Source organism: Berghia stephanieae, chromosome 3 (genome assembly GCF_034508935.2).
Source record: "Berghia stephanieae isolate SIO BIC M18660-M18661 chromosome 3, UCSD_Bste_1.3, whole genome shotgun sequence".
NCBI classification, from domain to species: domain Eukaryota; kingdom Metazoa; phylum Mollusca; class Gastropoda; order Nudibranchia; family Aeolidiidae; genus Berghia; species Berghia stephanieae.
In genome coordinates, this window is record NC_088362.1 from 45912290 (window position 1) to 45940234 (window position 27945).

Sequence of the window (27945 nt, forward strand, 5' to 3'; positions counted from 1 at the left end):
TTTATTCCTCAACATATTATATAATAACCAAATCGATTACAGATTTGTAGTGCCGGCAAAAGACATACATGTAATAAATAAAATAAAAAAATAAAATTCCCTTTATTCATTCCATAGGGGAAATTTGTCTCTAGGGTCTATTCCAAGGGAAGACTGGAATAACCCAGGCGTCAGCCGCAGTGCAGCGCCGCAAATTGAACTAAGGCGAGGTGACTTGCTCAATGCCACACAGCGCAGCGGCGGGTGATCAAACTCGATACCTTTCGGGTAGGAAGCAAAGATCGTACCGCTGAGTCACACTGCCCCCTAATATTCACCACTAAGGATCATACGCTGGAGCTCTTCTATCAACTGATCACAAGCTTGTGAAAACATAATTTGTCATTGAATGTAATGACACAAACAGCGATGTTAGAATACCATCACGAACAATAAACATTACAAATGTTATTTGCAGTGCTGTAAAACACTTCAACAGTCGTAACGTCACTTCCCTCGTAATGACGCATGGTATCTTAGTAACTGGTTCTAAACTATCGGAATAATGGCGGACACCCTTATGAAATACTTCTTCGACGAGCATAAAAGTGTATCCAGAGGAGAAAAACATTATAAATATGATCATGTTTTGACTTTTACACATTCTGATCACGACATATGAAAAGTTCTAGCCAGCATGAAGAATAAAAAGTACCGATTTTCTTTGTTTAGAACCACGATGGCCGCCGTTGCTAGGCGACGTGACATCAGACTATTGAATCCAATTATGACATAGCGATGGTATAAAGCGTTTCTCCTATTGAATGAAAAAAAAACGATTAGAAAATCTGATAAGAAAGGACGTTACGAGAAAGTTGATAACAATCCCAACGTAAAGGTCTAGATAGTATGCGCTTGGCTAAGAAGCTCACAACATTGCCATCTGGAAGTATAACGGACCGACACACAAAACTATGTGTAACAATGAACGTTTATAGCCTGGTTAATACAGTTTAGTGAGAAATACTCATAAACGCGGATGGCAAAAAAACAATGACAATGACCTGAGTGACGTCAACTTAATTCTATTTATAATATGTCTTGTCAAAATTCTACAAAACAAAATATTATAACAAAATAAATCCCAATACGCTTCAACAGTCGTAACGTCACTTCCCTCGTATTGACTCATGGTAACTTAGTAACTGGCTCTTAACTATCGGAACAATGGCGGACGTCCTTATGAAATACTTCTCCCACGAGCATAAAAGCGTATTCAGAGGGGAAAAAGCATTATAAATCTGATCATGTTTTGGCTTTTACACATTCTGATTAAAAGACATATGAAAAGTTCTCACCAACATGAAGAATAAAAAGTACAGATTTTCTTTGTTTAGGATGGGCGCCGTTTCTAGGCGACGTGACATCAGACTATGTTTATAATGTTTATTTTCCTCTGGATACGCTTTCATGCTCGTCGGAGAAATAATATTTCATAAGGGCGTCCACCATTGTTCCGATAGTTTAGAGCCAGTTACTAAGTAACCATGCGTCATTACTAGGGAAGTGATTACGACTGTTGAAGCGTATTGGATTCTATCCAAATTTTGCGAATGACCTTTTGTGTGGCTATAATGTGGTCAAGTGGTGTGACATTCGCCTTCGGACCGGAAGGGTCAAGGGTTCGAGTCACGCTCTGTGTGGCGCATAGTCAAGTCCTTAGAAAAAGCTCTTGACTCACATTCTCACCGTATTCAGATGAACAATGAGTACCTGGCCGTTAACAATGTTTTCTCTGTCCTTAAAAATGTACTGTCGCCTCACAGGCATCATGTCTAGTTCTACACATCAATTGTTGCTGTTGGCCAGGGACACCTTATAGTTATAAAGAGTTTTAAGCACTTTAAGTGGATATTGCACTATCTATATAGATGACAATTTTTTTTAATGCCTTACAAATAATAATATTGACATAGACACACTCACACAGATGCACACTAGTAACATCGTAGTCATCGGGGGGAAAAAAAAGAAAGAAAAAGGTTGGTGGTGTTTAACTCTGTCTTGTTAAAAATGTATCTTTTTAAAAAAAAAAAACTTGACTGCACTCGGTATCGATACCGGTTCCTTTGATTGTGAATCAAGTACTTTACGATGTCCGTTTTTGGGAATCCCCTTCTCAAGCCACTGCATGACTCCAATTTTTATTGCTTATTTCACTCTTTAAAATATCATTGGATAATTTCTCTGCCAAAAAAACTTTCATTACTCCGTGACGACGTGCACTTATTTGCAGGTGTGATAACCCAAATCCTTATGGGCTCATTGTTGTAATGAAAATCTAAAAAAAAAAAAAAAAATGGGTTCGGACGCCAGACCTGCATATATGTACACGTCGCTCCGTGCTATAACATATTTTTGAAAGCTAGTATTCTTTGTCTAATAAAGTTCGTGTTTGACAAGCACAAGAAGCAATGAAATCAAATTGAGATGAAATCATATCTATCACTCATAATATAGTCTTGTCATCCGCCTTGGTTTCCAACACTTTTCTTTGCTGTGAATTTCAACACATTGAGTCATTATCATTTCTGCATCATCGTTCCGGCCTGTGAAATATAGGGCAATAAAGAGTAATAAAGTGTCAAAAAGAATAGAAGTATTTTACTATATTATAGGTGTCTCGATGCTAGTATTATTACTATTATCATCATCATTGTTTTCATAATAATAATAATAATAATAATAATAATAATAATAATAATAATAATAATAATAATAATAATAATAATAATAATAATATTAACAATAATAATAATAATAATAATAATAATAATAATAATAATAATAATAATAATAATAATAATAATAATAATAATAATAATAATAATAATAATAATAATAATAATAATAATATAATATATAATAATACTAGTAGTAGTAGTAGTAGTATAGTAGTAGTAGTAGTAGTAGTAGGAGGAGGAGGAGGAGGAGGAGGTACTAGAAGTAGTAGTAGTAGTAGTAGTAGTAGTAGTAGTAGTAGTAGTAGTAGTAGTAGTAGTAGTAGTAGTAGTAGTAGTAGTAGTAGTTAGTAGTAATAGTAGTAGTAATGGTGGTGGTGGTGGTGGTGGTGGTTGTTTTTGTAACGTTAGTGGAAGTAAGCAATGATGATGATGACGACGACGATGACAACGACGGCGATAATAATGATAAATGATGTACTCACCTATTTCTCTCAGACATTCGTATAGAGGTAAATAGGCTCCGACGACATCTTCTTTGAAAGAGGAAATTATTAGAGCGTGCTGATATCTTTCAACTGCTTTCTGGAACAATCTCATGTGAAACAGAACATCACCTTCGTGAACAAGAGTCTTCACGTCATCACCAAGGGTCAATCTATAAATAGAATAAAGTGATGCTAAGCTGCTAGAGAAGTTGTTAAAAGTAATAAACAAAAATGAATATAACAGCTTCAAAATAAAAATAAAAATACCAAACACGGAAATTTCGGACTGAAACCCCTTCTCCAGCCGACAACAATAAAATGATAAGTAACGTTTTTATGATTTTATCAAGGAGGGCTTATCAAGCTATCCTTGTTTTGTTTTTTTTATCGGATTTTTTGTTGTTATTGTTGTTGTTGGCTGAAGAAGGGTTTTGAGCTCGAAACGTTCCGTATATGGTTTTTTTTAAGCTGTTATATTCATTTTTGTTTATTAAAAAGAATTTTTTAAATGCATTTGTAAGTGAGAAAGAACGCTCAATGGAACCGCCTGTTATTCCTTGGTGTGCTCGGTTGATACATTATTTTGAACAAAAGACTTGAGAAAGGATTATTAATCTGTCCATTGCAATCTATTTTGTTCAAGTGTGTCGCAAGGATAAAGAGAAGAATTGCATTTTTGGACTATCTACAGTATTACCAGAGATTCTGGTAGCTTTTGTTAAATTTGTCACAAGTTAAAAGTATGCACATAGCAAGCCGCTTTAGGGGTGTGTCTTTTTTACGAAACCCGCCGAAACCCGCCGGAACCCTGCGAAACCCGACGAAACCCGACGAAACCCGACGAAACCCGACGAATCCCGACAAAGTTATGGAAAGTAGGTGGCAGTGGGGAGTGAACTTAGAACTCAGGGAAGTGTACACCATTGGGGAGTGAACCTGGGACTGGGTTTCGGCGGGTTTCGTAAAAAAGAACTAGTGCTTTTTTACGAAAACCGCCGAAACCCGCCGACACCAGGCGAAACCAGACAATATCCAGCAAAGTTATGGGAAGTAGACAACTGTGGGGAGTGAACCCGAGACTCAGGGAAGTGTACACCAGTCGGGAGTGAACCTGAGACTAAGGTTATCGGCCGGTTTCGGCGGGTTTCGTGAAAAAGAATTAGTGCTTTATTACGAAACCCGCCGAAACCCGCCGAACCCCGCCGAAACCCGCCGAAACCCGACAATATCCGGCAAAGTTATGGGAGTTTGGCAACAGTGGGGGGTGATCCTGGGAGTCAGGGAAATGCACACCAGTGGGGAGTTAACCTGGGACTGTGTAAAAAGGATATCAGTGGGAAATAAACCTGGGACTAAAGAGAGATGGATACCATTGAAAGTTGAAGCCGGATATGGGAGTTGAGTACCAGAGGAGAATGAACCTGACAATATAGAAGGTGGGCGCCAGTGGGGAGTGAACCTGGGATTCAGGGAATTGCACACCAGTGGGGAGTTATACTGGGACTGTGTAAAAAGGATATCAGTGGGAAATAAACCTTGGACTAAAGGGACATGGATACCATTGAAAGTTGAAGCCGGATATGAAAGTTTGGTACCAGAGGAGAATGAACCTGACACAATAGGAGGTGGGCGCCAGTGGGGAGTGAACCTGGGACTATGTAAACAGGATATCAGTGGGAAATAAACCTGGGACTAAAGGGAGATGGATACCATTGAAAGTTAAAGCCGGATATGAGAGGTTGGTACCAGAGGAGAATGAACCTGACACTATAGGGGGTGGGCGCCAGTGGGGAGTGAACCTGGGACTATGTGAACAGGATATCAGTGGGAAATAAACCTTGGACTAAAAGGACATGGATACCATTGAAAGTTGAAGCCGGATATGAAAGTTTGGTACCAGAGGAGAATGAACCTGACACAATAGGAGGTGGGCGCCAGTGGAGAGTGAACTTGGGACTCAGGGAATTGCACACCAGTGGGGAGTTAACCTGGGAATATGTATAAAGGATATCAGTAGGAAATAAATCTGGGACTAGAGGGAGATGGATACCATTGGGAGTTGAAGCCGGATTTATTTCCCACTGATATCCTTTTTTAGATATTTACAGATTAACTCCCCACTGGTGTGCAATTCCCTGATTCCCAGGTTCACTCCCCACTGGCGCCTACCTTCTATAGTGTCAGGTTCATTCTCCTCTGGTACCCAACTCCTATAGTTCGGCTCGGATACCCACAGTTATCCATCTCCCACAGTCCGAGGTTAACTCCCAATTGGTGAGCACTTCCTTGAGTCCCAGATTCACTCCATACTGGCGCCCATCTCCTATAGTGTCAGGTTCATTCTCCTCCGGTACTCAACTCCCATATCCGGCTTCAACTTTCAATGGTATCCATCTCCCTTTAGTCCCAGGTTTATTTCCCACTGATATCCTTTTTACACAGTCCCAGGTTAACTCCCCACTGGTGTGCAATTCCCTGACTCCCAGGTTCACTCCCCACTGGCGCCCACCTTCTATAGTGTCAGGTTCATTCTCCTCTGGTACCCAACTCCTATAGTTCGGCTCGGATACCCACAGTTATCCATCTCCCACAGTCCCAGGTCAACTTCAAATTGGTGTGCACTTCCCTGAGTCCCAGGTTCACTCCACACTGGCGCCCATCTCCTATAGTGTCAGGTTCATTCTCCTCTGGTACTCAACTCCCATATCCAACTATCAACTTTCTATGGTATCCATCTCCCTTTAGTCCCAGGTTTATTTCCCACTGATATCCTTTTTACATAGTCCCGGGTTCACTCCCCACTGGCGCCCACCCCCTATAGTGTCAGGTTCATTTTCTTCTGGTACCAAACTCTCATATCCGGCTTCAACTTTCAATGGTATCCATCTCCCTTTAGTCCCAGGTTTATTTCCCACTGATATCCTTTTTACACAGTCCCAGGTTCACTCCCCACTGGTGTACACCGCCCTGATTCCCAGGATCACCCCCCACTGTTGCCAAACTCCCATAAATTTGCCGGATATTGTCGGGTTTCGGCGGGTTTCGGCGGGTTTCGGCGGGTTTCGTAATAAAGCACTAATTCTTTTTTACGAAACCCGCCGAAACCGGCCGATAACCTTAGTCTCAGGTTTACTCCCGACTGGTGTACACTTCCCTGAGTCTCGGGTTCACTCCCCACAATTGTCTACTTCCCATAACTTTGCTGGATATTGTCGGGTTTCGCCGGGTTTCGGCGGGTTTCGGCGGGTTTCGTAAAAAAGCACTAGTTCTTTTTTACGAAACCCGCCGAAACCCAGTCCCAGGTTCACTCCCCAATGGTGTACACTTCCCTGAGTTCTAGGTTCACTCCACACTGATACCTACTTCCCATAACTTTGTCGGGTTTCGCAGGGTTTCGGTGGGTTTCGGCGGGTTTCGGCGGGTTTCGGCGGGTTTCGGCGGGTTCCGGCGGGTTTCGGCGGGTTTCGGCGGGTTTCGTAAAAAAGACACACCGCGCTTTAGCCAAATTGTTGTGTGGCTCATAGAATTAAACGAATGAGAATACGTACGAAGCCTAAAAAGTGTCCACCAATGAAAGCATTCAGCGCCATTTTGTTGTTGGCTGAGAATGTAGTAATTACCATTCATTCGGTATCTATGTCAACATAACGACACAAGAAAAACAACAAACAATATCAAAATCCACAATAAAATGTTTCAGAACTGTTGCGTATATTTATGGCACAACGAAGCTGTCAAAAAATGAAGTTAGAGAATGTGTGTAATCATGTATTATAATAACCTGTAATGTGTTTTCCAACCACCACATCATCTACTACTACAACCACCACCACAATATCATCACTAACACAACTACTACAACCACCAGCCCCACGTCATTATCACTACCACTACTACTACACCACCACCAGCACATCATCATCACTACCACTACTACAATCACCACAACCACATCGTCATCACTACCACTACTACTGCAACCACCACCACCATATCATCATCATTACCACTACTACCACAACCACCACCACCACTACTACTACAACCACCACCACATCACTACCTCAACTCCTACAACCACCACCACAATAGCATCACTACCACTACTACTACAACCACCACAACCACATCGTCATCACGACCACTACTACTACAACCACCACCATATCATTACCATTACCACTACTACTACAACCACCACTACCACCATATCATTACCATTACCACTACTACTACAACCACCACAACCACATCGTCATCACCACCACTACTACTGCAACCACCACTACCACCATATCATCACCATTACAACTACTACTACAACCACCACAACCATCAATCACATACCACTACTACTACAACCACCACCAACATCATCATCACTATCACTACTACTACAACTACAGCCACCACCACATTATCATCACTACCACTACTACTACTGCAACCACCACCACCATATCATCATCATTGAAATATTTTTTTTTGGATTGAGCTTTATATAGTGCAATATCTACTAAATGTGCTCAAAGTGCTTTACAAGGGGTCCCTGGTCAACATTTAACATGTAGGACGGGACATGACGCCTGTTAGGCGATATTACAATTTTTCGGACAAAGACAACTCTGTTAACGGCCAGGTACTCATTTTACACCTGAGTACGGTGAGAGAATGTGAGTAAAGAGCCTTTTCCAAGGACTCAACTATGCGCCGAGCGCGAGGCTCGAACCCAGGACCTTCCGATCCGGAAGCGAGTGTCATACTACTAGACCACATAGCCGCATCATTACCACTACTACTACAAACACCACCACCACATCATCATCACGACCACTACTACTACAACCACCACCACATCATCATCATACCACTACTACTACAACTACAATCATCACCACCACCACATCATCATCACTATTACTACTGCAACTACAACCACCACCAACACCACATCACCTCACTAACACTCAGTACTACAATCACTACCATTAGGTTTAGGAGCTTTACTTCATTTGAAATAAGGAAACTTCGGAATTGTATTTGGCATTGTGTTTATATATCATAATATAATTCTAATCAGTTATCTATTTAGAACTAGATACTATACAATATGTATGCCAAATACCACCCCAATTCCCCTTTCTTGTGTGCGGGAATTCCTCTTTCGGCATTGAAATTGAGTGTGAGAGAGTCATCACTACACACATAAACAACAGAAACAATTTAAAAACAAGACTATGACACGCAACCACTCACACACGAGGCTATACTATTTATTCTTTTCTCTATATAGAATAGGAAAAGACAAACAATAGCTTGACTCTCGCTACACTTCGCATTGATGTTTGTCGTCTCACGAGTTCAACTCTCGGTCGACCTGTCAATATTCCTTTTTGCCTCGGACGTAATCATTAATAGAATGTTGTGTGGTTTTGACCGTGAAGAAAACCTTAAGAAGTCACATTTATATCATTTTAGAGAGATCGTTTTGAATAATTTTGAGTTAAACGAGCGAGCAGCAACTTGTTTTCATGAACGGCCGATCAGCGCTTGTTTACTATAGTAACGCGATTCCCAGCCAACAGCAAAATGGCGGATATTTTTCTCATCGAGGCCGCTGGTTGGTTAGCCAATAAGAGCACCGTACGGTTTCCATTGGGTAAATTCCTTGGTGTGGCTAAGTATCGAATATCTTTTGAGTAACTTTATTCAGTAATGATTACGATTACCAACATTAGATTCAGATAGCTCAACCGGTTAATGTCTGCAACGGTATTGCGCTTAACCAGTTAACTGCCATACGCTGGAAAAACACGAATTAAAAAATTTTGGCCCAAAAACTCGTCCTTCAAAAATCGATCGATTTAAATGACCCTCATCTTGGCAAAAACTCTCAAACCTGGTACCTAGCTCCCTCTTAAAAGGAGCTTGTTTCTCTCGAATAGAAAAAAAAATCAATAGGAACACCAACGAAAGCTAAAAGCTGATCAACTGAACAGATATTGTCAAGTAGTCCACTCTGTCATATGTGCCAGATAAAAGAAAACAGGGCCTTTAACACCCTCTTAACCACTGTCGTACCAAAGAATATAAGTATTTATATCATTATAATCTTTGGTCGCACTCTGGAAAGATACGTATTTAAGAATTCTGTTAGAATACGCGTCATTCATAAATGGGGAGATAAACGAAAGCGTGCCGATCGACGAAATATGAGAAGAAAAAAAGCTCGGATCTAGCCTCTTACGTCACATCTCGCCGTCATGTGAGGAAGAGTTTTCTGACCAAATTTTTATATACGTGTTTTTTTTCCTGAGTGCGGCAGTTCACTGGGTAACAACAAGAGATGAAGTGAGTAGGAAAGTGCCATAAGATAATAGAGAATAAAAATTTTCGCGGCGGTGATGGGGATTTGAACCCGCGACCTTACTGGTGTGACAACTCCGCCTGGCCGGGGAGAGCTTGACTCTACAGTATGAGCTATCCACGTTGATGTAAAGTGCCTGCTCCATTCACTTTTCTCAGTGAACTGGGTGTAACATTGTAATAGCCAACCATCTCTATGATGACAACAATTGTAAAGCCTCCTAGTGCATTTGATGAAGAATAAAGAGATATGTAAGCTAGGTACATTGGAGGTTTGGACCCAACTTTCCAGATTGGGCAGATAATATTATGATCCTGATCATGACAATAAATGCGATAATAACAAAGGGAAAGAAATGCTACACCCAGCCTTGGTGATATTGCAGTCATCCGATGCTAACAATGATTGTTATTTCTAACTGGGCGTAAGCAAGATGCGACATTAACACAATGAACGAAAATAAAGCCCCAATTTTAACGCATTTTAATTCTGCTTCTAGGTCCGGTTTTATGACCAAAGATTAAGCGTAGCTTTTGTATTTGTCTTCATGAGAAAAACCCAAACTTTCTATTATCTTTGCAACTATATGGCACACTTTTTCTCAAATTTTCAATGACAATTTTTAGTGATTCAATTTGAGAGATCCTATCTTAAAATCAGTTCCAATTGGCTTTATTTATCTCGATATTATTATTAGCAAAGGTTTAAAGTTTAAAATAATAGGCAGTCATGAAACTGACCACAAAGTTTAAAAAAAACACTTTTTCTAATGAAAAATATAATAAATAACTTAACACCAAAGCAGTTCTGTTCACTTTCGAGTAAACCCACACACACACACACACACACACACACACACACACATACATACACCCACACATACACAGAGAGAGAGAGAGAGACAGGGAGGGAGGGAGGAAGAGAGAGATAGAGAGAGAGAGATAAGGGAGAGAAAGATAGAGAGAGAGAGAAAGAAAGAGTGAGAGAGAAAGAAAGAAATAAAGAAAGAGAGAGAGAGAGAGAGAGAGAGAGAGAGAGAGAGAGAGAGAGAGAGAGAGAATGTAAAGGGTCAAGAGAAACAAATGACAGAGCAGAATTACATCTCAATGACATTTTACCTGTCCACGATGTATTTAATCTGATCCTCTGAAGCAGAATCACCGACACGCTTCAGTACCTTTCTATTCCCGTTTTCAAAGACTTGGTGAAATCCCATCCTTTTAAATGGCTGGTCCTTGGTCAACACAAGATAATTATACTCTTGTGTTTCCAAAACATTTAACAATACGCCCTTTAGATTGGTTTGTGATACATAGTTAGACACGCGTGTGAACGTATTCATTGAAATCTCTCTTTTCGTGTTGAGAAATGTCAATCCAGATGGTGCGTTAATTCTAAATTCCATAGAAAACTCGAAAAATCCACTCATCACCCTTGAAAAAATGGGCACATTTTTGTGAAGAATAGTCATGCCTCCTGTCAGGAAAATATTGTCTTCCATGAAAACACCCGAGACATCTGATTGTTTTGATATAAAGTCTAAGCAGATATTTGTGTTTTGTGTATCTGGAACATGACGATACGTCCATTGTGTATTTGTTGAATGATTATAAAATTGGTGGTGCTGAGAGACCCAGAATATGACTAGCACAACTCCAAATGTTATTCTTCTATGTTTTCTCTCAATGTTTATGAAAGACAATAATTTACAGATGATATATGCTGAATATATCATTACAAAAATTATCGAGTCGTGAATAAATCGTATTTCTTTGTGGCCGTGAACTGAGTATATGACTAGGAGAAATATGCAGGCAAGAAATAAACAGCTTGAAGATTTTGTTGGCTTGCTGTCTTCCATTATGTCTTGTCTTTTAGCAATTTTGCTATAAAAATAGATTGTTGTTAGCAGTATTGAAATAAACATAGACGAAAAACAAATCCAGAACATATTGATATCATGAGAATAAAATGTAGCAAAATAAAACCAAAAATTCATTTCTCCAAACACATATGTTGAGATGTTCTTTATAACATTAACGTGAAACCAGTTCCAAGGGCTTATAGTGAATCCCCCATAGAATTGTGAATCGATCCTAACACAGAGGAGAACAGATATCAAAAGCCCAACGAAAATCATTGGGCTCAGAGAGGTTATTCGTCCTCTGTGTTTTGACGAAGAACTCAAGATAATTAACAGATTCACAAAGTGAATGAGTGCTGAATCTAACCGTATGTAGCACGTTATTCCCGTTAAAAATCCAACAAAGATAGCTTTGTAGTTTACAGAAAATACCATAATACTATTACATACGGTGGCGTTTACTGTTACAATTGGCGTGCTTGGCAGATTTGCTATATATTTTGATTTGAATATAGATTTTGATGAAGGAGAATCTTGTGTCGGCAACTCATTATTTATTTTTTCAACTTTACAGTCGTGAACAATGTTATAATTGTTATTTATTTCGGCTGGTTCCAATTCATTGCCTGTTTTATCTTCTTTTGACTCATTCACCAAACTGGTAACAATTGTCAATGTCAGAAATATAAACGGGGACAAGAATGAGTGAAGAAAACAATGGGTTCCAAGGACATTGAGATGTATGGACGATGACGTAAGAATGGCTGCCACCGTTGCAACTTCCATGGAATGAAACAGCGACATAGTGTACACGTATACAGAAATTGGCACCAAGGATGTGATCGTAATGTGTCCCAAGCTAAATATCTGTTGGATGAAGAGTTAAAAATAACACAAATAAATCGACACTTGGTTATAAAATCTAGATATAGTGCTCATGAAATAACTTTCTGTTTTATTAATTCATCCCTTACAATTGGAAATCAAACCCATGTAACATATTATTTAGCATATTTAAAACTTACAACAAAGATTGCATTTTAGCGCTTGTCAAGATTATAAAGCCGTTATTGAAGAAGGGCTTGAAGAAAATAGTATCTATTGTCATTTGTTTAAATCTCCATAAAATTGCAATACAAATCTTAATCGTTCTAATGATTACCAATGCTATCGTCCTACTATTGTAGCACAACCAACACTGCCACAGAATCATCATCGTCATCATCATCATCATCATCATCATCATCATCATCATCATCATCAACATCATCATCGTCAACATCAACACTACCACCACCTACATCATCATCATCATCATCATCATCATCATCATCATCATCATCATCATCATCATCACCGCCATCATCATCATCACCAGCAGCAGCAGTATTCTCATCGCGGTCAATAGTCGTTATGTTAAATTTCGTATACTAATAGTATGAACGAATTAGTTTCAAATATTTTTTTTCAAAAATATTAAATTGTTCTTATTAAAAAACCAAAATAGCATACGACATGTATCTCACCAAATAGGGATTACTGTTCACTCCTACAATCGACACCAACTTGGCAACTGCAATGTAGTAATAGAGAAAGATTGGGGACCTCATCGCACTAAGGCCTGCGTCCAGCTCCATCTGACGGTACAATGTAGCGTTAGCATTTATCCCGTCATCAGCAAAAGGTGAGGAGAACTCATAGGGGCGAAATCCATAACCATAGAATTCTATATGAGCAGCTGCGGGGAGATAAATGATGGATACGTCTGAGTGACATTTGATAAGTAAAGTAACAAATTATAGAGCAGGCACTGGTGCTAAATAAACATCTGAAAAGGTGTGCATGAAACAGTGCCAGACAATACAGAAAGAAAAATATAAGAAACAAAATCGTCCCAAATAATCAGCCTCAGTGAAGGCAGCCTAATTTTTTAGGGTGATTTTTTCTTGTAGTTCTCATCCTGCATTGGACTGGCTTTGTTTCATACAAGCCTTTTCACGGTGAAATCTGAGTTATACCCTACACATATACCACCAGATCGTTGGTTAATCAGTTATGTGGTAGAACGGTATATGTGGGGATGAAAAAAAAAAACCTGGCAGTTTGTACGGCGATATTTAGTTCATTTGACATGCTTATAATTTTTGGGGTTTACCACCATAAGGCGGTTTCTCCCTTCGATCTTTTGAGCCAGACATACTTTTATGAAAACGACAGAGGACGTCGGGTGCTTGGTATGGGTAGGTCTAGCGGCTCTTTTCTTTATTCTTAGTATTCTGTCCATGCCCGGCGCCTTTAGCTTTATCCGGAAGACGGCATAGGACGGCAGTGCCGGGTCCTCCGAGTCAGTCTCCGGCACAGACTTGTGCTCTAGTCTGTGGTCTCCGGTGTGGGTTAGCCCTAAGAGGATAAATGTGCCAATGAGGTTTATAAAAGGTCTCCAATTAGCAAGTACAACAAGGTTTGAGCACTTGAGTTGTGCAGTAAATTGACTCTTACAAACGGGTAATTGTTTCTCGACTAGTCTACGTGCACGTATAAATAGGTCTGATAACCGAACGCAATAATGGCCTTAATTTAACATTGTATTGTAATGGGAGATATTGTACGATGATTTAAGAGTATTCCATTACAACAATGAGCCCCATAACAATTTGGGTTATCAGACCTGCAAAAAATTACAACTCTCTTCTCTGAAATTGTTTACTTTTAGCGTTTGGATTTTCTTCATAATAATAATTTCAACACCGCAAGAGTCCTGTTATTTCGATCGTTGCTTATTATTCCGAGAATTTATTACAACAAAAGAATGTTTAAATCGATACTGCGAATATACAGTGTAAAAAGAATAGACACAGTAATCTTTGTATTCAATCCACTATATAAAACTTTTTCCCCGTTTATTTTGTAGTGTCGCGATAGTTTATAAATCGACGGAATAACTCAAGCAAGAGCTCTGACGTTCTCTGGAAAAACACATACTTACAAATTTGTCCAGAAAATTCGTCCTTCAAATATCGATCATCTTGGCAAAAACTCTCAAGCCCGGGACTTCGCCAAAGTCCCGGGTTAGAGAGTTTTTGCCAAGATGAGAGTCATTTTAATCGATCGATATTTGAAGGACGAGTTTTCTGGACAAATTTTTAAGTATGTGTTTTTCCAAAGTAGCTATCATTTTCTTTACAAAGCAAAATAGAATGCCATACGCATTCTTGTTGTACAAACAAATCAATTAAACCCTTAAAACGGGACTGAAATTCTTTAACCCCCCCCCCCCCCAACCCGGAATGTATGGTCAGTAGATGTGACATTCAGCTTGTTACCCTTAGAATTCGGGTTCGAGCCACGCTGTGCTCGCTGTGGGCGGTGCTAAACTGAGTCCTTGGAGAGGGTTATTTTTATTCACATAATTTTATACCCCGAACCTAAGTGTAAAATGGGAACAATAAGACAATGGATGTTTCTGGTACAAACTCTTCGTCAGCACAACAATAATTATTGTCCATTGTCTGTACCGTTCCCATCCGAAGCCTCTCCATTTTCACCTTTTCGTTAGTAGATAATATCGCTTTGTTGGAGAGTGCTTAAGTCGCCCATTTGAGAATGTGCCCTATGTATCATGATTGTGGTTGCCAAGAATATGATGGTTTTTAAAAAAGACGGAAGACGATGACTTATTGAATTTTGTCTGAGAAACCAAAGACAATTCCCGGCAATCTACACTCCTACACACTCACGAATGGGTTAGTTTCTAAAAATGGCTGCTGTGTTGGATTGGTAATTAAATTAGTCGTTCTTTTAGTAACGTACCAACCGATACCGGGTGTAAAATTTTAAGGAAGTCCAACAATTTGTAGGTTGCTTTATAACTCATAGTCCCGATAACTCAGTTGGTAGAGCAATCACTTCACACGCATAGGAACCGAGATCAATCTCGTGTGCAGTCGAGATTATTTCTGACCCCCCTCCTTGTCCACCCAGAAGTGATTGGGTAGCTGTGAGATATGGCGGAAAGTACTTTGAGATAGACTAGCGTCCTATCCAAAGTGTAGCAAGCAATTGCTATTGTCAGTTTCACGCTATAGAATCGGGATAAACGCCGGATCCATGTACCTAATGGCTCTGAAGGACTTCTTTTACAACTCATAACAAGAAACGTCAATGTTGAATTAACCTCTCTCCTTACCAGCCATTTTCACAAAAATAGATTTTTTTAACACCCAAAAACAACAACAGTAAGTTCTTTCGATATATATTTTCTTTAGCAAAACATGCTCTACAACACATTGTTCATTTTCTGTAAATTGTATGACGTACAAAATAAATTTGAATAAGAAAATTTTTTGGTTGTATCGTAACGAATGTGACGATTTTCCTATGTGTGGTAAGGAGAGGGTTAATCACTTACCTTCCATTGACTGGAAAACCTCATCAGGATTAATGATGACTCAATTATTACGATATGTGACATGTCGTACTCGTAATATCCAAGTTATCAATGAAATCACAATGCCTATTACAGGAATATTTTTACTTACCTTCCATTGACTGGAAAACCTCATCAGGATTAATGATGACCCAATTATTACGATCTGTGACATGTCGTACTCGTAATATCCAATTTATCAATGAAATCACAATGCCTATTACAGGAATCTTTCTAAATTTCATAAAATCAATCAGCTTCTCGGATCTTGTTGGGTATTTAGATGAGGCCAAATTGGGAGACGCCTCAACAACTGTTTTACCAACTCCACTTTTGCTGGGAATTTCTTTATTCCTATAATGTGAGGAAGTTCGTATTTTGGATTCCGTGTTCTTCTTCATGTTTTAGATTTACTCCCTGTTCCAGATCACCAAAGAAATGTTGAGATATCTCTTGATTTCACCATCAATACTTAGAGAGGAAATCATGATTTCATTCTGAAATAGTTGAAAATGATGTTTGTTAACTTTATTATTTTTAATTTCGTTAACCCACTCAACCCTAAAACCGACTATATCCATAGTTTACCCGGGTTACTTTAACCCCATGCATATTTATAACATTTCTTCTGAGACAAATTATAAGCGAAGTATCAAAGATAATGTTTTTAGTTTTTGCATTATAATGGTAGATAGTTGAATAAAACTATCTATGTACATGCTCATTTTTAATAGATTTTTTCCAATTTTGAAAAGTAGCAAAATCTCTAGGATTGAGTGAGTTAATACTGCATGTGTTCATCACGACGTGTACTTATTTGCAGGTCTGATAACCCACATTGTTATGGGCTCATTGTTGTAATAGAAATACTCCCAATCCAACGCAAAGTATTGTCCATAACAATAATGTTAAATCAAACCTATAATTGCGCTCGGCCATCAAACCTGCAAATAAATGCATTTCGGTTATTCAGCATGGCGAAAGCTTAGACTTATTGGATTGGAGTCCACAGGGGGAAATGAATAGTAGGAAGTCCATGGGTCTCCGAGAGGAGTGTATAGATAGTTCGAAGTTGACGACACTCAGGTCTTAGTTATTATTTTTTTTTGCCATCCGCGTTTATGAGTACTTCTCACTAAACTGTATTAACCAGACTATAACCTTTAATGGTTACACACAGTTTTGTGTGTTGATCCGTTATATCTCCGGATGGCAATGTTGTGATCTTCTTAGCCAAGCGCATACTATCTATAGATTGAATAACATCCAATGAATAGGATTGTCATAACGTAAAAAATAATGAGCCATGTTACGAGAAGGGGGGGGGGTTAAGAGAATGTTTGGCAGTGGCTTTTATCATGTTTCAGGATGTGAAATGATAATGATGATAATTATGGCGAATGGCATGAATGATATACGACGAACTAAGTCAGTAAACATGTTTATATGACAAGATTTGCAAGGGAAGATATTTTAATTAACCCGTGAAAACAAAACAAGAAATCTGTCAAAATGAATTATTTTTCTGTGTAATAAGACATGTCTATTTTATACAATTTATTAACAGACTAATTTAGCCCTGACTTATCAAAGTCTCAAACCCGAGGGTTCTGAGAATGGACTTATCATGAAGTAAATATTTCCCTGTTCAAACGAATAAGACGTTTTGTCAAGTACGTAGAATGATTACGATTCACACACACACACACCCTCTCACACACACACACACACACACACACACACATATATATATATATATATATATATATATATATATATATATATATCCTACACATAAACAGACACGCAAAAGCACGCACACGCTATTTGTTTGTTTGTATCTTTGTATGTATGTATTTCTGTATGTACGTATGAATGTTAATACGTTATATATATATATATATATATATATATATATATATATAATATAATATATATATATATATATATTATTGACATACTGGAAAACATTGTAACGCAATATCCATGCCAGCAGGATCCTGAATAAAAATAATCGCTATTAAATGGGGTAGAAAACATGTGACCCATTGTAATGGAAATAGGCAATGAAAATACCCGGTGTTAATCCTATATATTTACAAGCTACTTCATTATTCTGTGGACACCTGAGGGGATTTGTGGGGTGGGTGGTATAATGTTATTATGACCGGAGGCATGGTATTGCCTCATTCAGTATTTTGTTGTATCTAGATATGTAACTGATATTATCATTAAAATATTCCTCAGAAAATAACTAAATATATCTGGGTTTTTTTTTTTTTTTTTTTTTTTTTTTTGGGGGGGGGGGGGGGTCTTTTTGTTTTGTTTTTGCCAGCTTCTTTTTTAAATAGACTCTATTTTTCATGTAATCTCCTTTTTTTTTTTTGCCTTTGTTTTGTTGTTTAGATGGATTTTAAAAATTGTTTATGTTTTGTAATTTAGTTCCTGTTTGTTTGTTTGTTGCGGCTATGTCGTCTTGTGGTATGACACTCGCTTCCGGATCGGAAGGTCCTGGGTTCGAGCCTCGCGCTCGGCGCGTAGTTGAGTCCTTGGAAAAAGCTCTTTACTCACATTCTCTCACCGTACTCAGGTGTAAAATGAGTACCTGGCCGTTAACAGCGTTGTCTTTGTCCGAAAAATTATAATATCGCCTAACAGGCGTCATGTCCCGTCCTACATAAATGTTGCTGTTGACCTGGGACCATTTGTAAAGCGCTTTGAGCACATTTAGTGGATATTGCCCTATATAAAGCTCAATTAAAAAAAAAAAATTTTGTTTTTTGTTTTGGCTGGAGGATATTCTTGTTTGTTTCTGTTTACTTTTTTTTTTTTTGACAGATTGGCGATCGGGACGGGGAAATATACCGACAGCACGGAATCTTTATCGATTCCTTTGTATGAAAGGGGAGTGCTCTACCAAATGAGCTAATGAGACCCCCCCCCCCCCTCACCACCACCACCACATTGATAAAAATGAGAGTACAACTTGAATTTGGCTATCACGCGTGTAAATCTGCCGTCATAGTAGAAAGATTCACATAATATTGTTAATTGAATCCAATTGAGTTATTGACACTGTCATATTCTTGAGCCCAACGCGTACTTTTACTATCTGGGTGACTCAGAGACAACAAATAAATGTTTTATTACAAAACTAAGACATATGACTTGATAGATTAAAATATATAGGAGCAAATGGGTTTGGGTTTTTTTTGTTGTTGTTGTTTTTTTTTTTTGTTTGTTTGTTTGTTTTTTTTTTTGTGGGGGGGGGGGGGGGGGATTCTGTAAAATTTGTTGTTTTATTTTTCGATATGAAAAAGACGGCAAAAATACGTATGTAAACGACGGTCACAAATATTTGATATAGTTTTACCAGCAAGGACGAATGAGTCTTTGGCTCTCCGATTTGTGATAAAGGACTCGAGAAGGAAATGTATTTAAAAGTTATTTGCTTGAGGACAAGGTGTTCCCAGATTTCAGTCAGAAATCGTATCATAACAGCTATCCCCCCCCCCCTTCCTTTAAAAAAAGTTGAATTGAGAATATAACATCATCATTTGACAAGAGTCTTCTCTCATATAATATCTAAGAGACAACATAAATGGGCTGGCAGAGTTTAACATGAAAGAAATGGCCAAAGAAAGATGAATAGCATTGGCATTCAAGCTTTTGAAAGTGAAAATCCCGATTGATTTATTGATCTATTTCTTAACTAGTTTCCTGATTGATTCATTCATTGATTGATTTATTGTTCCAAGATCACTTTCACAGACAATAAAGGCGAATGTTAGTTAATGAATAAAGGAGGATGAAGAGATATGTATCAAAATGCCAGTATAATGATTTCAGGCTCTAACAATTATTCTCAAACAAGACTGACTTTTTGACAAAGCAATAGGTCTTCTATTACGTACTTATCTGATTATAGCAGCGGACCAAATCATTTTGAACATATAAGAAGTATCGGTGATGTGGCACGGGTTTCGTTTCGTTGAAAATGTTTTTCTATAAAAAAAAAAACAAAAAAAACAAAAACAAAATAAATATTAAAAAATATCAGCAACAAAATCAATAACAACACCAACACCACCACCAACAACAACAAAACAGACAAAGCACATACAACAACAAACAATAGTGTCATGTTTTATACAATCATTTAATGGCTGTTTTCCCTTCGACCAGGAAGCAAATTTACAAAAAGTTTATTCAATCTTGTGAAACAAAAATAAATATTTTAAAGCCATATTTAGAGTACTTAATTGTTGTATTTTAAAGGAGAGGCTTTCTTCGAAAAATCATCCATCTCTTGAAATCGCTTAAAGGGGGTTTATAATTTTCTTAAAGGATGTAAAAAAAAAAGAATAAAAACGAGAATAATTGGCAGTACCTTGAGTGGCATTCAGGAAAATGAATTGGGGAGCAAGGAGGCAAAGCATGGATCAGAAAAACACAGTGAAACGGAATTGTCATAGATACATCATTTGAAGAATTAAAGTAGATAGAGTAATGGCTAAGTAAACACATGTAACTTTCTTGGTGCAGTCATGGATAGACATTTGTAAAATGAGATACACGTTAACAATTACTTTTTACCTACGTGTACATAAATGCAGGTCTGACAAGATGAGGGTCATTTAATTCGATCGATATTTGAAGGACGAGTTTTCTGGCCAAATTTTCAAATATGGATTTTTCCAGAGTACGGCAGTATAGTGAAGATATTATCTTATTACATGAAATGAATGAATTATCCCTAAATTCAAAATAAAACAAAATATATTTTTTAAACAATGATCATATGAGACATCGGATAGAGGTGGTTTAAGTAAAAATAGAATCTCTGCGCTTGTGCTTGCTATCATACTTTATATATAATAATAATAATGTAACTCATCGCCTCTCAACTGTATGATATCGGGGTGGTTAAGATACTAAAACTGAGTGTATAGTCATATGATATTATGGTCATATATTCATATGATAATAGAGTTAGGTTTTTGCTTGATTGAGAAGAATGAATATCATTTCTAAAACTGACAATAACTAAAATATCACATTTCTGATCATTTTAACGTCAAACTCCAAATCTGACATCTGGGTTACTTCAACCGAACTCCGTCTTCCAGAGATAGATCTCACGTGTGAAATTTTTTTGTTGTTTTTTTGTTTGTTGCTTTAGGTCTCTTCCAACACAATTGAGGTTATATGAGAGACCGCTGAAACAAAAAAAAAAACAAGCAATCTAACAAAAATAGTACAAATGTAAATCAAAATCATAACCTAAAGATATCATAAGCTAAATTATAAATAACCAAGAACAAACAGGCAGAAGATTTACAGGAAAAAAAATATCCCTGTCAAAAATACAATCACAAACCAAAGAAGCAGGATAGGCTAGTAAAGAGAAGAAGAAACGACATCACTATCGGATCGTACACCCATGCGAACATCATAGGTATATGATTCAAGGGTGATGCTCCCATCCAACCACCCGCCACGTGTGAAATGAATACCTAGATTTGAAGAGTCATGAATTTATGTATGTGCTAAGTTAGACGACAATTGTTTTATATGCGTCACTTAAGTGGGCCTTATTAGGGTAAGTCTGCCTTAATAAGGCCCACTCTAATAAACATTTTAATGTTTAAAAGAAAAGTATCTAAATAATATATATTTTTTCAGTTATGAAACTCTATATTATTATGAATATCAAATGAGTATTAGACAATGCATATCACTCTACATTGTCAAATTCAGTAACAGTTGTTTTTGCTCAAAATAGATTAAACAATACAGGTGGGCCCTTTTTGGACAGGGTGCCCGATAACTGAAATACGAAAATTGCCTTTTAACATTTATTTATCCCGCGCAATAGAAGATAAATAAAACTTCCAAACCGCTCAGGTTACGGTGAAAATGTTACCACTGTGGTATGTGAAAATCGAATCTGTATAATATACTGTAGGTACTAAAGAAATATATAAAAATAAAGAGAGAGAGAGAGAGAGAGAAGAAGAAGAAGAAGAAGAAGAAGAAGAAGAAGAAGAAGAAGAAGAAGGAGGAGGAGGAGGAGGAGGAGGAGGAGGAGGAGGAGGAAAGGTGGAAGAGGAGGGGATGATAATGATGATGATGATAATGGTAATGATGATGATGACGACGACGATGACGACGACTATGATGATAATGATGATGATGATATTGATGATGATGGTTCAAATAGGATTTATCAAACGTCAGTCAACAATTAAAGTATAATTTAAATCATTCAATATAATTGAAAAATTCACACTCTGTTGTCAAATTAAATCTTACCACAAGTTTAACAATCGTCCTATGAATTAATTATATCATCACTGAATATCAATCCAGATATAATTATATTAACATTACTTGGTAGTCTATATCCTATAAATGTCACCACAAGCTTTAAAACCATCCTAAGAATGAGATCACGGAATCAATCCAGGCACAATTGTATCCACACAACTATAAAACTATCCTATAATTGTGGCTATCTGCGATCAATCTCTACTGCCGCCGGGATCATAGAATTTTAAAACTTCTATATTAATTTATTTATTCATAAATATCGTATGACGCGTACCATTTCTCTCTCTGGCAGAGGTGGCTGCGGGTAGTTGAGGACACCTGAGACAAAAAAAATAAATGAACCACAAGTCTACGATACACTGATAAAAGGTCTTTTTCATTTTGGACAGATATTTTTTTTTTTTTTTTACTTCAGTGAATATTACATCAATATTCTAAGATGACCCCCCAACCTATCAAAAAATAATAAATCTCAAAACTGTAATCTGAAAAGTCTCGGATTTGAGAGAAATTTACAAATTTGAGGTCATCTTTATTCATTGATGCAAAAAGAATTATGGCGAAATTGAAAACAGTAGCTGTTTATGAAGTATACAGTACAACTGAACATGAGACGTGAGGGGGATATGAGTTTTTTTGTTTACAACAGAGCCAAGGCTATGCCGTGACCGACGAACCGTGGCTTTCAATAACAGAAATGGGAGAAAGCATTTGATTGGGTTATTTTTTATTGTTTATTTGCCCTTGTTGGTGACATTAGGCGCCTTGTACGACAAGACCTGGAGTTTGCCTTCTTTTGAATATCAAATTTTGGTAGTGGTGAAATGTATCCTTATAACTATAATATGTGACTCATCGGTGTCCCGATAGCTCAGTTGGTAGAACACTCGCTTCACGAGCAAAAGAACTGAGATCGACCCCGGGTGAAATTGATATTTTCCCCCCTGACACCTCTGTCCACTCAACAGTGATTAGGTAGCTGAGCCTGTTAGATCTGATGGAAAGTGCTTTGCTATAGACTGGCGTCCTATCCAATTGCTACAAACAAATTATGCTATTGTCCGTTTCACGTCATAGAAACCTGGATAAACTCGTTCACGCCATAGAAACCGGGATAAAATCCGGCTCCATGGGCCTAAGGGCTCTAAATGACTAATGTTTAAAAAAGTGACTCACTGCATCAAGTCGGTTTATATGCCGGGATGATTTAGATGCCGAAAATTACTTATGGGTTGAGTTTATATTAAGTTTTCCAGAGGAGTAATACGGGTTTAATAATAATTATTATGGTTGTCATTTATAATGCGCCAACCCCCAAAGACGGCAGGCTCTAGGCGCTACCATTGAAGAAAAAAAAAACACTTTATAACAACTTGAGCATTTATATAGAGCAATACCCACGAAATGTGCTCAGAGCACTTTGCAAGGAGTCCCTAACAAACAGCAACACTTAACAAGTAGGACGAGACAAGACACTTGTTAGCCAATATTACATTTTCTTCTCAGAGACAACGCTGTATTTAACACCTGAGTATGGAGAAATAATGCGAGTTAAGAGAATTTTTCAAGGACTCAACTATGCGCCGCCTAGAGCTGGGCTCAAACTTTGCGATCCGAATGCGAGTGTCATACCAGACTCGACACGATCAGGCAGTGAAAAGAGATGTTTTTGGTCCATCTTTTCATTTTTCGTAGTTTGTCCTCTTTCTTCTGGCATGGCAGTTTTTTTTTTTCTGCATCATTTGCGGTCGTAAAAATCGCAAAATATCACTGATTTGCATTGCAGTCGCAAAATATTTTTTTCGAGATTTTGCAAAGAAAAAAAACAATTTTTAAAAAAAACGCGAAGTTAATACGATTTTTCCCCTTTTAAATTGATAACTCGTGTAGAACGTGAAAGATAATTAATCAGAGTAGTTTCCTTTTTACTATCTCATTCTCATTTTCTTCATCTTTACTGGCACTGATTTGACTATGACTATGACCTTACATTTGTTGCATGCGCTGTGAAACCCTTAAAAACAAACAATTAGGGCTAACTTCCTCTTTCATGAACTAATTGTGGATTTTTAAGAAAATTAATCTTAAATTTTTGCAAACTTTTTGCAAATTTTGTTGTATTTAGCTTGCAAAATTGGAGTGTTTTTTTTTTTCAAGTAAGACTGATAAGAAATGTGAAATTTGGATTTTGTTTCTTCAACAAAATATATTTTACTAAAACATAAAAATTGAATCCGTTTCATACTTTCATATGACTCGATATACAATTTTTAGCATGTAGCCTACACCCTAAAATCCAATCCGACATAAATAGGCTGTTTTGAGACAGTGGTTCACATAGGGGGCCTACTGACTTTTCGGTAATACCGGTTTGCCGATTGGTAACGTGTGTAGTATAATACAAAGAGAAAAAAAAAAAAAGAACTTGAGCTTTTATATAGCGCAATATCCACTAAACGTATTCAAAGTGCTTTACAAAGGGTCCCTGACCAACAACAGCACGTAACATTCGTGTAGAACGAGACATGACGCCTGTTAGGCTACATTACAATTTTATTTCCGACAGAGACAACGCTGTTAACGGCCAGTTACTCATTTTACATCCGAGTACGATGAGAGAATGCAAGTAAAGAGCCTTTTTCCAAGGATTTCTCGTTCCGGAAGCAAGTGTCATACCACAAGACCACAGAGTCGAACTAGAGGAGTAAGTTAGTAGTTAAGTCATAAGGCCATCGTGCAGAGAAATGGCCGAGACGACAAGCACTTTTATCTGGGGAAACTCTTGAGTTCGGTCCCGGATGTCAGCATTTCTTCTTTATTTTTCTTGGAATAAGACACTTAATCCCTATTTACCCGCTTGGCAGCGCTGCAGTGTGGCCTACGCAGTGTTATTTCAGGAAGAAATAGATAAAGATAATAATGTGAAATTGAATGTAAGCTTCAATTTAATTACAAAAACAAATCAAATGAACGTTTCGGGTTTCCCCTTTATCAACAAAACAGGATGAATGAAACACCACAGATGAATGACATTATTAAATAAAGGTGTTGACAAATTTTGTAACTACATTGTCTGGTATTTCTGGATGGTTTGTATTGATGAATGCATGGTATGTTTTTCAAAGTTTTTGTCGTAGTTTTCTGATGCGATATATTGAGCAGAATTGGTGATTTAGTTGTGCATTAGTTTTGTTTTTGTTGAGATCTTGTGAAGAGTAAGAGTAGCTAGCTGCATTATCTAGGGTCCATGAAGTGAACCAATTAAATATGTATCTTTTTTTAAAGACCAACAACTAAACAGCAATTTGGCCTGGGATTAAGCTTGAACTACGTCGGATATGTGACCCTTCGCCTCAAAACAGTATTAAGTTGAGATGGCTAAGATATTGAAAATTGAATTTATAGCCAGAAATATCAGACTTGTGTTGAGTTTGTATGTTTTATTGAGGAGAATGGACACCATATTTTAGGGTGATAATGCCAACATTGATATTTTTGACCAATTTAACATTTATTTTGGCTTTTAAGCATATGATTCGTTCCAACATAATACCGTTTTGAGACGATGGGTCACATATAGTCCAGTGAAAACTGGATATATCAATGATCGCAAGATAAGTTTAAAACGATCACTATTATAATCCGCTTTCTCGAGAGGAATAATACGTTCAATACCATTGTGTTTTCAAAAAGCAACTTCAAAGCAATGCGAATTAATTTTTATTCCCTAGTTATCCTTCCCCCCTCCCACGTTACCACTCACTACCTTTTGCACAAACTAGTATTATATTGTTTCTGACCAGCACTTTAACAGAAACTTTTTTTTTTACCAGTATGCACAATTTCATACATTTTCAAATTTTCAACCAACCATGTAGCTTGGAATCTGTTGAGTCAGAAGTAATTTGGGGGTCTGAGGTTTAAGCAATCCTTAATTTTTGGGATGATTTTTTTGTACACATACAAATACATGTTTTCTGTCCGTTTTGAGTGGCACTGTTCTATACACACCTTTTCAGATACAATTACACAATATCATACCAGTGCCTGCTGTCCACTTTTTAAAAGATTCAGACCAGACACGTGTGTTTCAGTTGGTTCCCTTGTTCAATTGGGTGGGACGCAAACTTAATGTTGACATACTTACTTACTTAATCCTTGTTGGGTCTTAAGGCACACTGGGCATCCACCAGACATCTAATTTTTTTGCAATCGGCTGCTTTTGCGGTGACTGTATTCCAGGACAGGCCTGCTTCCTTTAATTCTTTCTCCATGGTCCTTCGCCAGGTTTCTTTGGATCTTCCCCGCTTTCTCTTCCCATCTGCTGTCCAGTACGGGGCTGTCTTGGGAAGTGACCCTTTTTCCATTCTGGCCACATGACTCAGCCAATGCCATCTTCTTCTTTTTATTTGGCTTTCAATGCTAGTGCAGTCAGCTTTCTTTAATAGATTCACTGATTTTATTTTTTGTAGGCCAATGTTGACATAGGTAGCGATTTTTAATTATGGTATAATATCCTCGTGATTTAAGAGACAATTTTAGTTATTTTGGTAACATCGTGGCAGGTGGCAGGTATTCCAGATTTTATGCTAATAATCTTGGAAATGATGATTAATTATGTTTTGATTTGGAAACTTTCATTCAATTATAAAACACCTAGTCTATTAAATTCGTAAATAATGGGAGGGAAAGATTCTTGAATGACATTGATAAATGATATCGGGGGGGGGGGGGGGGGGGGTGGTGGGAGGAGTGATTCCATGGATGAGCAGAAAATGATTTAGGTCAATCAGAGAAAAGGTATAAATATAGAAAATCAGAGCGAGTCTGTCAGTAGGAAGCCAGTCATCAGTTTTGTTGTGTCCTTGTGATGCTATTTCGTGGAATCCATTGTACACACTTTACAAATTCAAATATTTGATATGGAACATCATATACACATGTCACCCAATTTATCTTTATGATAAACTGAAGTTATAAACATCAACCCGATCCCTTTGTTCGTCATCCGATTGAAAATTGCTTAAAATGATTTAGGTCAACAGAGAAAAGGTATAAATAAAGAAAATCAGAGCGAGTCTGTCAGTCAGAAGCCAGTCGTCAGTTTGTATATAAACACACACACACACACACATATATATATATATATATATATATATATATATATATATATATATATATATATATATATATATATATATATATATATATATATATGAGCCAAGGTCAAAAGGTGCCCGCCTGATACCAGTGTTAAGAAAATTTGATTTTTACTTAATTATGGGCTGTTTTCATTGGGTTAATGCTTGTAATCAATTGATAATATGAAGAAGAGATAAAATGAGATAGCTCAACATACTCTGTTCAACAGAATATGAAATAAACAACTTGAAAGTCAAATTTCAATACTGTTTGGCATGTACTTAAAACGAGGTCAACGCATCACCTTTTTAGAAATCATGTAGAAATTAAATGTGATGTTTTAGCTCACGTGATTGAAATTTGACTAATAGTATAAAGTCAAAATTTACTTTTAAACGCAATTGCAGTATATTACATATCTGATTAAGTTTCATATAGAGTTCTTAAAAAGTTGGTGTTGCTTGTGACCTTTGGTGTCATCAAACACAGCACAATACTAAGACTCGACACGAAACTTTAAAGCTCATGTTTAATGTTTATAAAATGTTTTATTATGAGAAAAAAGCATAGATTTACTATCTGAATTCAAATCTTGGAGTAAATGT

The 27945-nt window shown here is 37.4% G+C and overlaps 1 protein-coding gene across 6 annotated transcripts; it reads right to left on the reverse strand.

The window, feature by feature from the left end:
- LOC144967843 (uncharacterized) lies at window positions 1-22799 on the reverse strand. Of its 6 annotated transcripts, XM_078905529.1 has the most exons (8): window positions 22181-22799; window positions 20924-21084; window positions 19780-19870; window positions 15978-16362; window positions 12966-13177; window positions 10694-12306; window positions 3206-3378; window positions 1-2588 (listed from the first exon to the last, which is right to left on the reverse strand). In XM_078905529.1, the coding sequence occupies exons 4-8, from the start codon at window positions 16264-16266 to the stop codon at window positions 2485-2487; spliced, it is 2391 nt and encodes a 796-aa protein (XP_078761655.1). In that variant the 5' UTR covers window positions 16267-16362; window positions 19780-19870; window positions 20924-21084; window positions 22181-22799; the 3' UTR covers window positions 1-2484. The 6 variants fall into 6 exon arrangements, with proteins under 6 accessions (XP_078761655.1, XP_078761657.1, XP_078761658.1 ...); XM_078905531.1 differs by lacking the exon at window positions 20924-21084; XM_078905532.1 differs by lacking the exon at window positions 19780-19870 and having other exon boundaries at window positions 20466-21084.
- Window positions 22800-27945: the final 5146 nt, after the last annotated feature.